This window comes from Lipophrys pholis, assembly GCF_963383615.2.
Source record: "Lipophrys pholis genome assembly, chromosome: 6".
In the NCBI taxonomy this organism is placed as follows: Eukaryota; Metazoa; Chordata; class Actinopteri; order Blenniiformes; family Blenniidae; genus Lipophrys; species Lipophrys pholis.
Window position 1 is genome coordinate 16953802 of NC_137629.1, and position 13213 is coordinate 16967014.

Genomic DNA, 13213 nt, shown 5'->3' on the forward strand with positions numbered 1-13213 from the left:
CCTGTCTAACGTCAACAAGTAAGGGACACAACCTGCAAAAACAATGCAGTAAACGATTCAGACAAACGATGATGCAACTTTGCTTCAATAAAATCATGCTTGATCATTGGTCAGGACAAACATACGGATTCACCACATTACAATTAGTAGTTTTTTTCTTTGAAAGTTGCTAAATTACTTTAAAAAACCACAGTAACTTCACAAGGAGATGTTTTGAAAACTATGTCCGTTTACATGGAAGAGGCAGAAACGCGGGAAATGATGGAGTTCGCCTGCCAGGCCACAAGTTGGTGCTGGGATTGTTTTTTTGTAATAAAACCACGGAGACTGTGCAGAGAACAATATGATGTAAACATTACTAATTGCGTGTACACAGACATCAGTATGGACAGACGACCAATTTGGGTTGTTATTAACAGTGAACCTTGACTATAAAACAATCAAGTCTCAGGAGAATATGGACTGAGAGTCATGACACTCTGGAGGCAAATATTGTTGTTATTGTTCATCCATGCATGAACTATTTACTACAGTCAGCGTTTCCTCTGTTTATATGGAGACAAAGTCTAAGCATTTTCTTAAAGTTTCTTTTTCAGAAAGTCGTTTTCAGTGAGTCTGATCACCATTGTCGCATAGCAATAGAATGAAAGCATATATTATTATTTCAGGATATAATTCAGGATGACAAAGCTGCCCAAAATAATGACTTGTCAAAAAAAGTGTGACCCTATTCGTGCCTGACTTATTACTGGTCCAATTTTTTAAATATGAATTTCATGTATCTTGTATTATTCTGATATATAAATATACATTTACGACTTGCCCCGACCTACCAGTAAAGGGAGCTCACGCACCACTGGTGGAATGCCGACCACAGTTTGAGAGTCACAGCTTTAATTGTTTCATTGAACGAGGCCTGTCTTCCCAAAGGGTTTCAGTCGGGAATGCTGTGTGATCGGAATGTTCCTGAACGTCTGACACTGGCTATACATACAGACTAATGCCAGTTTCACATTCAGATAGACACTTTTGATAAAGCTATCAGAGGTTTCTGAGTATCTCACAAAGGGTAAGTAAGTTCGCCAAGTCTGAGCTCGGTTGGAAAAACTCCACTATGGTCCTGCAACAATTTGCAAAGTCGCTGCAGCTTCAACAAAATTAAAATCTAGTTTCAGAAACCATTAAATCCAAGAGTGTAAGAGCTATTCCTAAACTGGGTTTGAGTGTTGTTTTAGTTGTAACTGAGTTACTCGGCTATCTTTTACCTGGTTCATTCCAGTCAAGATCAGTTTGGGCTGTAGGTTAATGCAGGTAATGGGCACAGGAGTGATAAATAAGTGATCATCCAGGACTCACAGCATCCAACTCTAAACAGTGTAAATAGTTTCTCTAAGTTTATGTATAAAAGTACAATTATTTTTGTTCCAGCCATGTTTTCATGGTAAATACTTAATCACAGGCACTGTTGCAGTTTGCTTCGACAGAATTTCCTTTTTTTTTTTTCCCTCAAAAATGAAGTAATGGGGAAGCAGTCAATACAGAGTGATTGCAGTATGTAAACAGTGCAGTAATGACCACTCAGCGGCCAAAATAGAAACTCTTTTCAAAACAGCTCCCTGATTTTCACTGACTTTGTATCCCCCCCCCCCCCTCAAAAAAAAAGTCCCACAAAGGCTGAAGTTCAGAGGAGCGTCACTTATCTGTAAACAAGTTCCCTCCAAATAGAAAGGCTTGAAAATTAAAATGGAATAATTTGTTGGAGGCAGGATGTCTTCTGCAAATAGACCAAATGAAGGCATGAACAGCCTCCCAGGTTACAGCTGAGCTGCCCACTTACTGACGTGTGTGTGTGTGTGTGTGTGTGTGTGTGTGTGTGTGTGTGTGTGTGTGTGTGTGTGTGTGTGTGTGTGTGTGTGTGTGTGTGTGTGTGTGTGTGTGTGTGTGTGTGTGTGTGTGTGTGTGTGTGTGTGTGTGTGTGTGTGTGTGTGTGTGTGTGTGTGTGTGTGTGTGTGTGTGTGTGTGTGTGTGTGTGTCAGAAGCACCATCTGTGCTGCCATGTGCAGCTGTGTTCCCTCAGAGCCCAAGACCCAAAACTCAGCTGTTACCAAGACAACACACACCCCATACCTGGCCACACGCACACACACAAACACACACACACGTACACACACACCTATACACACACACACACACACACACACACACGCAAAGAAAGGCATCAAACACATCTACATACACACACACTCACCTCAGAAGTGATCAATCTTACTGCATCTGTTCATTTTAAAGCTATGTGCTTTAAAATGAACAGATGCAGTAAGATTAAGATCTTAAGATGGTTTTGAATACTGTGTGTGTGTGTGTGTGTGTGTGTGTGTGTGTGTGTGTGTGTGTGTGTGTGTGTGTGTGTGTGTGTGTGTGTGTGTGTGTGTGTGTGTGTGTGTGTGTGTGTGTGTGTGTGTGTGTGTGTGTGTGTGTGTGTGTGTGCAAACATGATTTCAGCCTCTCCTGTACCCCACAGTGAAAGTCCCCCTCAGTATTCTTTCACTCATAAGACACATTCTCTCCAAAGTAAACTGTATTATTGCACTGTCTTATTGTAGGACGATTTTCATCAGATCTGCATTGTCACATAAAGTTGTCGAATAAATTCCCTTTCAGTCTGTGAAGAGCACTTCAGGACCCGCTTATATTCACAGAACTCGTCTGCTTCAATCGCCAAAGCAAATGACAGACAAATGTGTGAGATGGGACAGAAAATGGACAAAAGAAATGTCCATGAATATGTGTGCATGAGTACTTGCCCTCATGGAATACATAATATGAAATACATAAAGAGCCTTTTGAAGTGGGTTTCTGCACTGCGCTTGTTTACAGTAAGCTTTTGCCATATTTTATGTTGCCTACATCACATGCTTCTGTCTCGGTTGCTCAGTTGACCTCGACCTGTCTCCCGTATTAACAGATGTGGCCAAATAAATAAGTGACAACACAAATAACAAGCGTCACCACAGTCACGGTGAGGAAGACAAACATCAAGAGTCTGAGGCAAAGGTTAGCAAATGGTTGTTTTTCCCTGGGAAGAACACCATCAGAATTTATTAATGCTAATGTCTTCCTCAGGAAATTAGTTGCTGTTTGATTGTGATATTGTAGTTCCTCATAATATTGCCTGCTTAAATAGTTGCGTTTATTCCGCGACCTTGATGCTGCTTGGCCTCGTGATGGGAATGAGCTTTTAGCTGCATTTTTGTATGCATTGTGCCCGTCAAATAAAACAAACACAATTAACTAGCAGGCGATTGTGTTCCTCCTGTCACTCCGGGTCTTTTCACCACCTCCCTGAATGCGTCTCGCGAGCCCCTGGAGGCGCAGACCTCTAGTACGGGAGCCGCTGGTATGTGACGAGCGCTCTTAAGCAATATATGACAATGGGTGCCTGCGATGCGCTGTGGCTATAGAGGAGCTGTCCCTACTCATTAGGACGGCGAGGGTTTCTCCGGCCGTGTGCATTTCTCGCACAATGTTTTTAACCGTGCTGCATGAAAGGGAAAATTTAAGTGGAAAGGATCGGCGCGTCGGGTGAGTCAGTGTCAGTGGAGCACGCCGCTGCCAGAATGAAACAATGTGCTTATGCGAGGCTCGTCGGAAGGCTGAATGTCAGATGGGCTTCCAACGCTGCGACGTAGCAGCGTATCAGAAGCGTTACGTTTTTACCCATTTCCATGGAGATAGAGTTAGAGCGTTTAAAAAGAAAAAAGAAAGAAAGAAAAGTTCCACCTTAGTAAGCCATTTTTTCTCCAGACACCCCCAAAACGCAATGTTGTCACTTGAAAACGTTGTTGTGCAAACAGGTCCTCGGAAAAGCGGTAATTCGGGATCATGGACGAGAACATAAAATAAGAATGGCAAGAAACTGATCATTTCTTCTGACCCCAATGAAAACAAGCCCTCAAAGAAAACACATACTTTGAAAAAATTAAATAAAATAAGAAAAATTGCAAGTAAATTGCAGAAATGAAGTGGGAATATCAAGTGAGCTGCACTTCTCTGGCAGAAAATGACTTGTTGATGCCAGAGGTTCGGGGGGAAATGAAACTGGTTGACATTAAGTTGCATCAGAAAATTGCCAAAAGTCAAGTGCAGTGTTGAGAATTCACCAAAACTGAACAATAGAGTCTCCATTTCTGCCGCCACACTCAAACAGTAGGGTCAGGATTTGTAGTAAACAAACTTGAAAGCATGTGTCTGTTCTGCAGTTTCCTCACTATTCAGCCTGGTGTAACGGCGTGGGGGATATTTTCCTGGTGAACTTCTTAGTACAAACTGAAAACCCTTAACCCTTAATATCTCTTGTTTTTTGTTTTTTCACATGCCTTTTGAGATTATGAATGAAAGCCTTTAGGGTGCATATGTCCAGCCTGTGAGCCAAAGCTGGTCCGCCAGAGGATTCAATAGGATAACATGTGTTTCTGATGCCTCCACCTGGGAGAGCACTGTTTTATGAAGCTTTATGAAGCTGTTTTATGAAGCAGACATAACACAGCGCTGAGAGCTGAGGAGTGACCAGGGAGCAAAGTAGCTCAAACAACAAGGCCATACCGCGAGTGTGACTTTGGGAAAAACAAGCAAATTGTCTCAATTGGAGGACATCGCTATTTGGCATTTCACTTTTAAAATGGATTTCATTTTAGTGATATTTATTGGTCCAAACCAATCATTTTTTTCTTTTTTTTTCTATTTGCTTCTTGAATCTATATTCATTTTTTAAGCAAACCAGTTCAAATGCAGCCGCATAGCCAGTCCGCCCTATCAAACCTGTGATTGTCTTACTCAGCAGGCTTCCTGATTTCACATCTAAATCGGTAGATTATTCATCGTCTTTCCCGAATTTCAGATCGTTTTATGGTATTTTCCCTTTTGTCCACCTTTGCCCTGGAAACCCACCAGAAGCACAAACTGCTAAATTAATCCTCGCATTAAAATCCTCCCATAATTTGATCCAAGCAGCTAATTGAAACTCATCCATCTGCGCTGAGATAAACCGGCTCCCATGACACCTCCAAATTTCCAGGGAAAAGGGACAATTCAATTCAATAACCTTTATTTAACGTTAATCTTGGCGTTAAGTAGGCCAAGGTTTAATGAAGGGGCTGACTCACCCAGGAAATATATGACAGGAAATATAATAATATACGACAGTCAGAGTGTGTAATTCTGGTTCTATTAACTCAGGGTCTTCTTCTTTTTTTCTTTTTTTTGTCGCACATACTTGTCAAGTCAACTGATGTAGGATTTTTTTTTGTGTGTGTGTGTGTGTGTGTGCATGTGTGTGTGTATAACTGGCTCTTTGTGATTCATTTTCCTCATTATGGGTTGTCCTACTTCTCCGTTATAATTTTTCACCTGACCGTTATCGGTTTCTTCCTCATTTCATTTCTAAATTTGAGCCCCCCCCCCCCAAACAAAAAAAAAAAAGAAGCTTTTTCATCTCTCAGTACCTTGTGCTAATGCCGACAGCCTTCACAAAAAATCTCAATTAAAAATAGGATTTCGGGTCGTAACGCACAGAAAGCCCCGAGTGGTGCATTAACGTTGTTACACTGCAGGTAAAAAATATTTTATGTAGAAAAAGTACTGAGGAGTCACAGAGGGCGAGTCCTAACAAAGAGACAGGAATCCCGACGCTGGGAGAAAAGACGGGGGGGGGGGCGCGGAGAGGTGAAGATTTTCTATTTTAGTAATGAAGAGTGAGAAACAAGGAGAGAACCAGGAAGAGTGGCAAGTAAAACAGACTAATGATGTGAAGTGGAGCAACCAAAGTTATAGAGGAAGACACAGAAGATCCACTCTGTGCTTCTCTGAATTTGCAAACTTCCCCCTCTCGTACTTTAGAAATATCACTACTTTCTTCTGGAATTTGATGTTTTGAAGAGTTCAAATCGTAGTAACTCAGTTCACAATAATGTTGCTTGGGTGCCGGCCGCAGGGAATTACACAACATGGATGTTGTCGTCGTAACCTCACGGGATGTCGTAATGACATAAAATCCATGTTGCAAAAACAAAAACAATTCATATATCATGTCGGTTGAATTGCAATGTCAAAAAATGTATGAGTTCACGTCCGTCCATCTACCTGGTCATCTATGTGCTGTGTCTTTATTTAGACAACAGCCATGAAGAGGGTCTCCCTTGGACTATCACAGGACTGACGGAAAAAGACTCCCATTCACCCACACAGTCACATCCAGAGCCAATTCAGGATCAATGCTTGTCCTTACATCTGTATCTTTGAATTGTGGGAGGCAGAACGTTCCCCAAAGGCTGGCACTCCTGGGAGGGGAACCTGAGTCCTCTGATACAATACGCCAGGGTATGCCATGGAGGGAAACATGCTGGGCCAGTAGGTTAGCAGCTGCAAGGGTTGAAGGGAGCCCAGAGGGAGGGACAACACGAGGAGAATTGGTTAGTAGCTGTCATAACCCCTCCAAGGTGGAGGAAGTCCTGTGACAAAAGCCGACCGCAAAGAAAGTCAACCTCCAAGTGTGGTGTGTGATGGGTACGGGGTGCACGGGTATGAGTACTTGTGGGTCTCATAGACCAGGTGGCAATGAATTTTCAGCGTCAATAGATGAACACCAAAAGTGCCTCGTCACTCGGGCAGCAGGCCAACAAGTTCGACTGCCTCTACTGGAGCACAAGGCAGGGAGTGGGATGAAAAGTCTCATTTCTGTGATAAAGGCTGGATGTTCGTGGAAAGTTTCCTGGACCGTCATAACCGCTCTTACCACACCGGAGGGAGAGAATTGTCTTGATCAACCTTCTCTCCCTTTGAAGGGGAGTGAACAGTTATGAGAAGACATGTGGTTTCCTCATTTGTTGGTAGTTTCAGGTGAAGTTGAAGCTCCCTGAGAAGAGGGTCCATGACAAGGGTTCATCCTGAGAGTTTGAACATTATCCATATCACTAGATTAATAAAGCTCATTGAATGAGGACAAGGTGTCTTGAACAGTTAATTCATCTAGTACATCGTTAAGTAGTCCTTTAAAGTTAAATGTGTTTGACCCCCCCTGGATTAGGAGAGGAGAGCTGAGGTAGACGAGTAGATGAGTTTGTCATCAGCAGTTTGTTGAGCTACGACACAGCGGTATTGAGTTGTTGAAGATGAGCCATCATCTTTTTCGAGCTGCTTTGTGTTGGTATACAATGGCTCCTTTGTCTGTGTCCTATATTCAGTCTGAAGTGGATCAGAAGTCGTTCAAACCAAGAGGAGATGCTTTGCATGCAGGGTGCGGGTGGCAGGAAGCAGAAACTAAAGGCAGTAAGGACTCAAAAACCGCTTAGAAAAGAAAAGAAAAAAAAAAAAAAAACACTGAAACCAAACAAGAAGGAACTCCAGCATCCAAGTTGTGCGTTAATGCGTCAGCATGAACAACTAAATACATAAAGACAGCAGAGGATAGTACTGGCTGTCTTTTTCTCTTTACTCAGGTGACTCACAACACCACCTCCTGGTGTAAAACTGTATTACATGTTGGCGAGCTGGTCAATTTTGATTATAACGTAAGAACATCAACAAATATACATCTCTGTGATGACATAATTGTTCATTTCTGTCATTCTGTTTATCGTTTTTCTTCTTTAAAATGTAAATGTGGTACAACAATGTGACAGAGGAAGAAGAACTGCTGATGCCTTATAACCAGGAGTGACTAAAAAGGTGAACCAGTGACTGTGCTCATGCTCACATTCGGCCACTTTGTTTATCTTTGTGTGATGAATGACACCGAGGAGCCTCTCCACTGAAGTAATGTTTCATTAGTGGAACCAAATAGTTTATTTTGCCTCCGCGGGACTTCGGTTTACCGACTCGCTTGCCGTTTGGTAAGAGTGATCCCTGACCCCGCGTGTCACGGGGAAAAAAGAAATACAGCGTCTGAGGTGTGACCACGCTCGGCAGCAGTGTGAAATGATGGCGCACCAGCTGGGGAAAAATTCTCATCAATCATCCTTACAAAGTCTTTCTCCGACTCTAATGACAACAACACAGCTCCGACGTCTTTCCTCCACTTCTCACAGACCGCCTGCTGCCACGGCCTCCAATAGGAATGATGACTCGTCTCGGCTGTGTGAAATAGGGAGTGGATTTTTTCGGGCTCGCATTTCAGATTGTGGAACACACACATACACGTAAAATGCTCGCCACCCTACACGCACCCCGGTGCCACACAAGTGCAAACAAAGTTGATGATTTTAATCACCATAACATGCTGAGAACACAAACACACCCCCAGGGTGTTAATCAATTACTGCAGGGCTCACACACACACACAGAAACACACACACACACACACACACACACACACACACACACACACACACACACACATACACACACACACGCTAATCCAATTTCACTGTAATCCATGTATTTTATTTAGTTTTTGTTTGTTTCCGAACCAATTTCCACAGCGTTCCTGTTGTCTGTACGGCAGGATGCCGCCTGCCTCGGCACACGTCCAAAGCTTTTAAAAATTTCACACGCACACACACATACACACTCAAACGCGCAAAAACGTGAGGCAAACGCAAGGCTTTGGTGACCACTCCTTAGCTCGTTAGAAATTATGATTTTGAGAGTGACAGGAGTCAGAGCCTTCTGTCTCTGCTCCCCTTCCCTCCCATCAATCAAAATAACTGACGCAATGACACCGCACATAATGCAATCACCACACATTTCCATATGAAAACAGCTCCATCTTGGCCATAACCAACAGGCAGAGAAAGCCATGTTCATTCAAAAGTAGAAGGAAAAACCTTTCACCTGGGGCTTTATTTTAGTTTTATTCTGCAATCAGGCGCTACTTCACTCGGTGGAAAAGTCCCGGCTCACAGTAAAGGTCTATAACGCAGATGTGTGTGGCGTTAACCTTTGGTTCAAGCACCCCGGCTGGCAGACGTACACACCCGGCGTTAACATTCAGTGTTGGTTCTTGACTGTGCTGATGGAGCTATCATTATGATAATACTGAGGTCTATCATAATTATCTGCTAATTGACTGCCTAACGAGGTGGTGCTCATTAGAATGCTCATTAATACTCCATCATCACCACTGATAGCTGTAATCACTGAGCGGTGGGGGTTTCAAGGTCTTACATGAGGGTGTGTGCGCGAGGGAGCACGCGTGTAGAGACGATCTGCACATACATGTATGGTTACATATGTGTGTGGGATATCTATTTACTGAGAATTGAAAATGTAGTTGTATGGCAGTGTAGTGGTTTGGACTCTCACCACACGCCGAGAGCATTCCTGGTTCGATTCCAGGTCGATGCTAACCAATCACGTACTACCTGCCAATAATGTCATACTTGTGCCTCTTTTGCAGCATAATAAAGACAATATTGTAACAATTTTGGTCTTTTTTAAATGTGATAAAATGTATTTTTAAATAAAATAAAGCCAGTACTGTAGTAAACATTTTAAATGTAATGTTGCTAATAATGTCATAATTCTGCCTTCTTCTTTTTTTTTTTAAATGTAATGAAGCAAAAAAATTCATAATGTTCTCCTTTTTCAATGTAATAAAGAGAATAATGTAATAACTTAGGACATTTTCAATATAATAGAGCTAATGATGTATTAAATTTGGCTTTTTTTCAACATAAAAAAGCCAATAATACAATAATTGTGTCACTTTTTAATGTATTAATGCCAATCATGTCACAACTTTTGCCTTTTTCAATAAAATAAAGCTAATCATTTAATAAATTTGGCTTTTGTCAATATGAAAAAAACCAATAATGTAATAACTTCCCAATCATGTAACAAAATATTTAATCCATTATCGTAATAACATCTTGCTTATAGTGTAATAAGTTATTACATGATTGAAGTAGCATTAAGAATATAGTTTAAAATGAAGTATAATAGTGTAATACGTCTCACAGCTTTTGTGCAGTTTGCTTTAACAAAGGCTCAGTGGCTCAGAAGCTCAAAATGTTTGTTGTCTTTGTTGTCATTGTTTGTTAACAACAAAATTGTAAATGGATGGACTAGTCGTCTTAGGGAACGTACTGTGCAACTCTCCAAATCATAGCAGAGTATAATATTGGTTATTATGGTTCTTTCTGTCTGTATATTTAGTATATAAAGCCCAATGTTGAAATTATACTCATGTTCCTTCATCTTGTTCACATGGATTTGTGTATTTCCTGGTTCTGATGCTCACATGATATAAAATTTGGTTCATATAAAAAGAGTTTGTCTCCTCTGGTGTGGTCTATGACAAAACTCTTGCAAACGGTGCAGCTTGTGGTTTATAAGTTGTTTTATTTTTACTCACACATGTTCTAAGGTTTTCCAGCCCACTCTTGTGTTTAAACGGGTGTTATTTAATTCCATTTATTTGTTTGCTTGAACAGAACAGTGCATATTAATGTACAAGCCATCGCTTCACAAGGCTACTGTAAATATGCAAATGTTGTCGTGTTACTGGGAGAAGCTTTTTTCACTTCCCCCATTCATAGTGACCTTTATGCTGAAATGACAAAGAGCTTATACAGCCTCTCTGTTTATTGACTCCTTCATCTTTTCCCAAAGAGAAATACAGCTTCTACAGTTTCACTGCCTATTCTGAAGTTTTAGCTTCAGGTGTTTTATTTTCCTCCTGTTTGTCTTTCCTCTGTTGGCTCACAGCGTGTGTGTGTGTGTGTGTGTGTGTGTGTGTGTGTGTGTGTGTGTGTGTGTGTGTGTGTGTGTGTGTGTGTGTGTGTGTGTGTGTGTGTGTGTGTGTGTGTGTGTGTGTGTGTGTGTGTGTGTGTGTGTGTGTGTGTGTGTGTGTGTGTGTGTGTGTGTGTGTGTGTGTGTGTGTGTGTGTGTGTGTGTTTTGCAGGTATGCCGCTCAGTCTGGACTGCAAGGCCTTTTTCGGCTACAGCGGAGAAAACCGAAGGCCCATCATCTACTGGATGAGAGGGGAAAAGTTTGTGGAGGAACTGGCGGGACACATTAAAGAGAGTGAAGTCAGGTAAACACACAAACATCCACGCGAGCAGAGAGAGACGCCATCCAGATGCAGGCTTCCGCCCTGATCGTTGTCTGGAGGAGGCGGGAGGGAGTTAAAAACTTCATCACATGTAAAATGACAATGAGGCAAAGCTGAGCGAACAGTAAATATACATAATTATTTATTAATTTGAAAGGAGCGGCTGCTGCCGAACCGCTTCCGTGACACTTTCTCAAGTTTCCAGGTTTTCATTGTAAATGAACGAGAGGGAACGAGCTCGACTTCACACACACAGCCGCCGTCTAATTTGCTATCTTATGATTTATGGCTCGATCGGGGCTCTCTGACAGGTTTCCTCTCAACTTTTCTTCCAAATTATGAATTCTAATAATAAAGTTAAATTGAATTCATTTTCTCCCCTATTGGGACCAATTACATTGTGCGTTATTGAAGGGGGGAAAAAAAAGTCATATTGTCTGCGGGGCATCAAATATCATTAGAGGAACCTGCAGGAAACCATCAGAACATATATAATTTCAAACCTTTTTTCGACACACACGTGAAGAACAAGTGTGACATTCCAAATTGATTCATAAAACATCTTCCCTTCTCACTTTGATTCGTGCCGTTTTATCTATGGATAACGTGAGCTTGATTAAAAACAATCTGCTTGAGTTGCTTTCGTCTGGATCAAACTATAAATGGATGATAGTGAGTTTGGTTTTAGCACGTTTTTTTTTTTTTTTTGTAATGTAACCACAATGTCATGTAAACATTCTTCTGTCTTCATGGTCCAGACCCACTCATCAGGCATCTTTGCTGAACCAGATCACGGTTTATTCAATTTACTCATAGGGCCTGTTCAGACGTGGCGTTCTCGTGCGTTTCGGGAGATCAGATCACATTTGGCGATTACCCGATGGGGACTGTTTGCTCTCGCCCGTATCATTCGTTTCTGGCAAACCAATTGAGATCGGATTGCGTCACTACGTCGACGTCACTTCTGATAAATGGCCCGGCGCACAGTTGTGAATCAACCAGCTCGTGCTGCACCAGTTACCAGTGTTTCAATTCCTTGGAATCATTTGACAATTTTTCAAACGATTCCCTTTTCATTTCCAGCGGGCGGGGATGACATCATCACGCACATTCATTCACCAGTGTAGCCAGCAGGAAGCATGGCGCCCAAGCAGAACAAAGGCTCGCAGGTTTTGGTTACATTTCATGGGAACGGAGGACAACAGGGCAACTTGCAATACTTGCAGAGTGGATATTTAACCATAAGGAGGAAATACAACCAAAATGCAGAAAATTTGCACACACAGCATGACATGTCGTGTTTTCAATTGAATCTCTAACTAACTAGAACCAGCTAACTAACACTACCTATCAAATTCGCTCTATTTGTCTGGTTGTAAAACCTGGTATTACTAAATGTTAACGTTAAATGAACAACAACCAATGTTTTTTTCTTTTCTGGGGACCCCCTGGCACCCCATGGAGGAGCTGTGGGGTTTGTAAGTTCATGTTACTTCTAAACTAAACAAAGTTCAGTTTCTTCTCCTTTTTACCGCCATCGTAAAAATCTCATCGATTCCCACCCCGAGGTTTTTGAGTGGAAGCTCTGTGGAGCCTGTTCACACTTGTCTTCAGAACTCACCGCATGTGGTCAGATCACCTGAGACGCGCGTTAACTCCAGGTGTAAACGGGCCCTTAGAGAAGTGCTGTGAAATGTGAGAAGAACAAAGCAGAACTTGTGGAATCCTCTGCTTTTGTTTTAAAGCCCGATTCGACAAAAAGGCGTTTCTAAAATGTTCAACTCCAAGAAGCTATATTCAAAATGTGCCCTCAGGCCCTGTTTACAATGTTTTCAAGTTAAAAATAAAAAACTTTTGTTGTGTTTTGGGGTCCATGTTTGGAGCCACTAAAAACATCTCCCAAGGTGGAACTTTTTGAAAACCCTCTGACCCTATGGTCTTTGCATTGAGCCAGTCTTTATTGTTCCCATTACTCCTTCTAACAAACGGGTCGTAACCTTTTCCATTGGCTAATGAAGAAATGATTGACTTTGTGTTTGTCTGCAAACCCAAAACAAATCATAGATGACTTTAGTCTCCATGTTCTTCGTGACTTTTACTGCCGCCTGTTCGTTAAAGAATTTGGTTTGACTTCTTTGACAGAGAAGGCATAACTCTCCTAACTG

General features: G+C 41.8%; 1 protein-coding gene across 1 annotated transcript in view; it reads left to right on the top strand.

The window, feature by feature from the left end:
• il1rapl2 (interleukin 1 receptor accessory protein-like 2) overlaps window positions 1-13213 on the top strand; it is a gene marked incomplete at both ends in the record, with an annotated part of 361181 nt that overhangs the window by 317809 nt on the left and 30159 nt on the right. The window contains one exon of the mRNA XM_080466033.1: window positions 10898-11030. Coding sequence (XP_080322159.1) covers window positions 10898-11030 — 133 coding nt within the window. The remainder of the gene's footprint in view (window positions 1-10897; window positions 11031-13213) is intronic.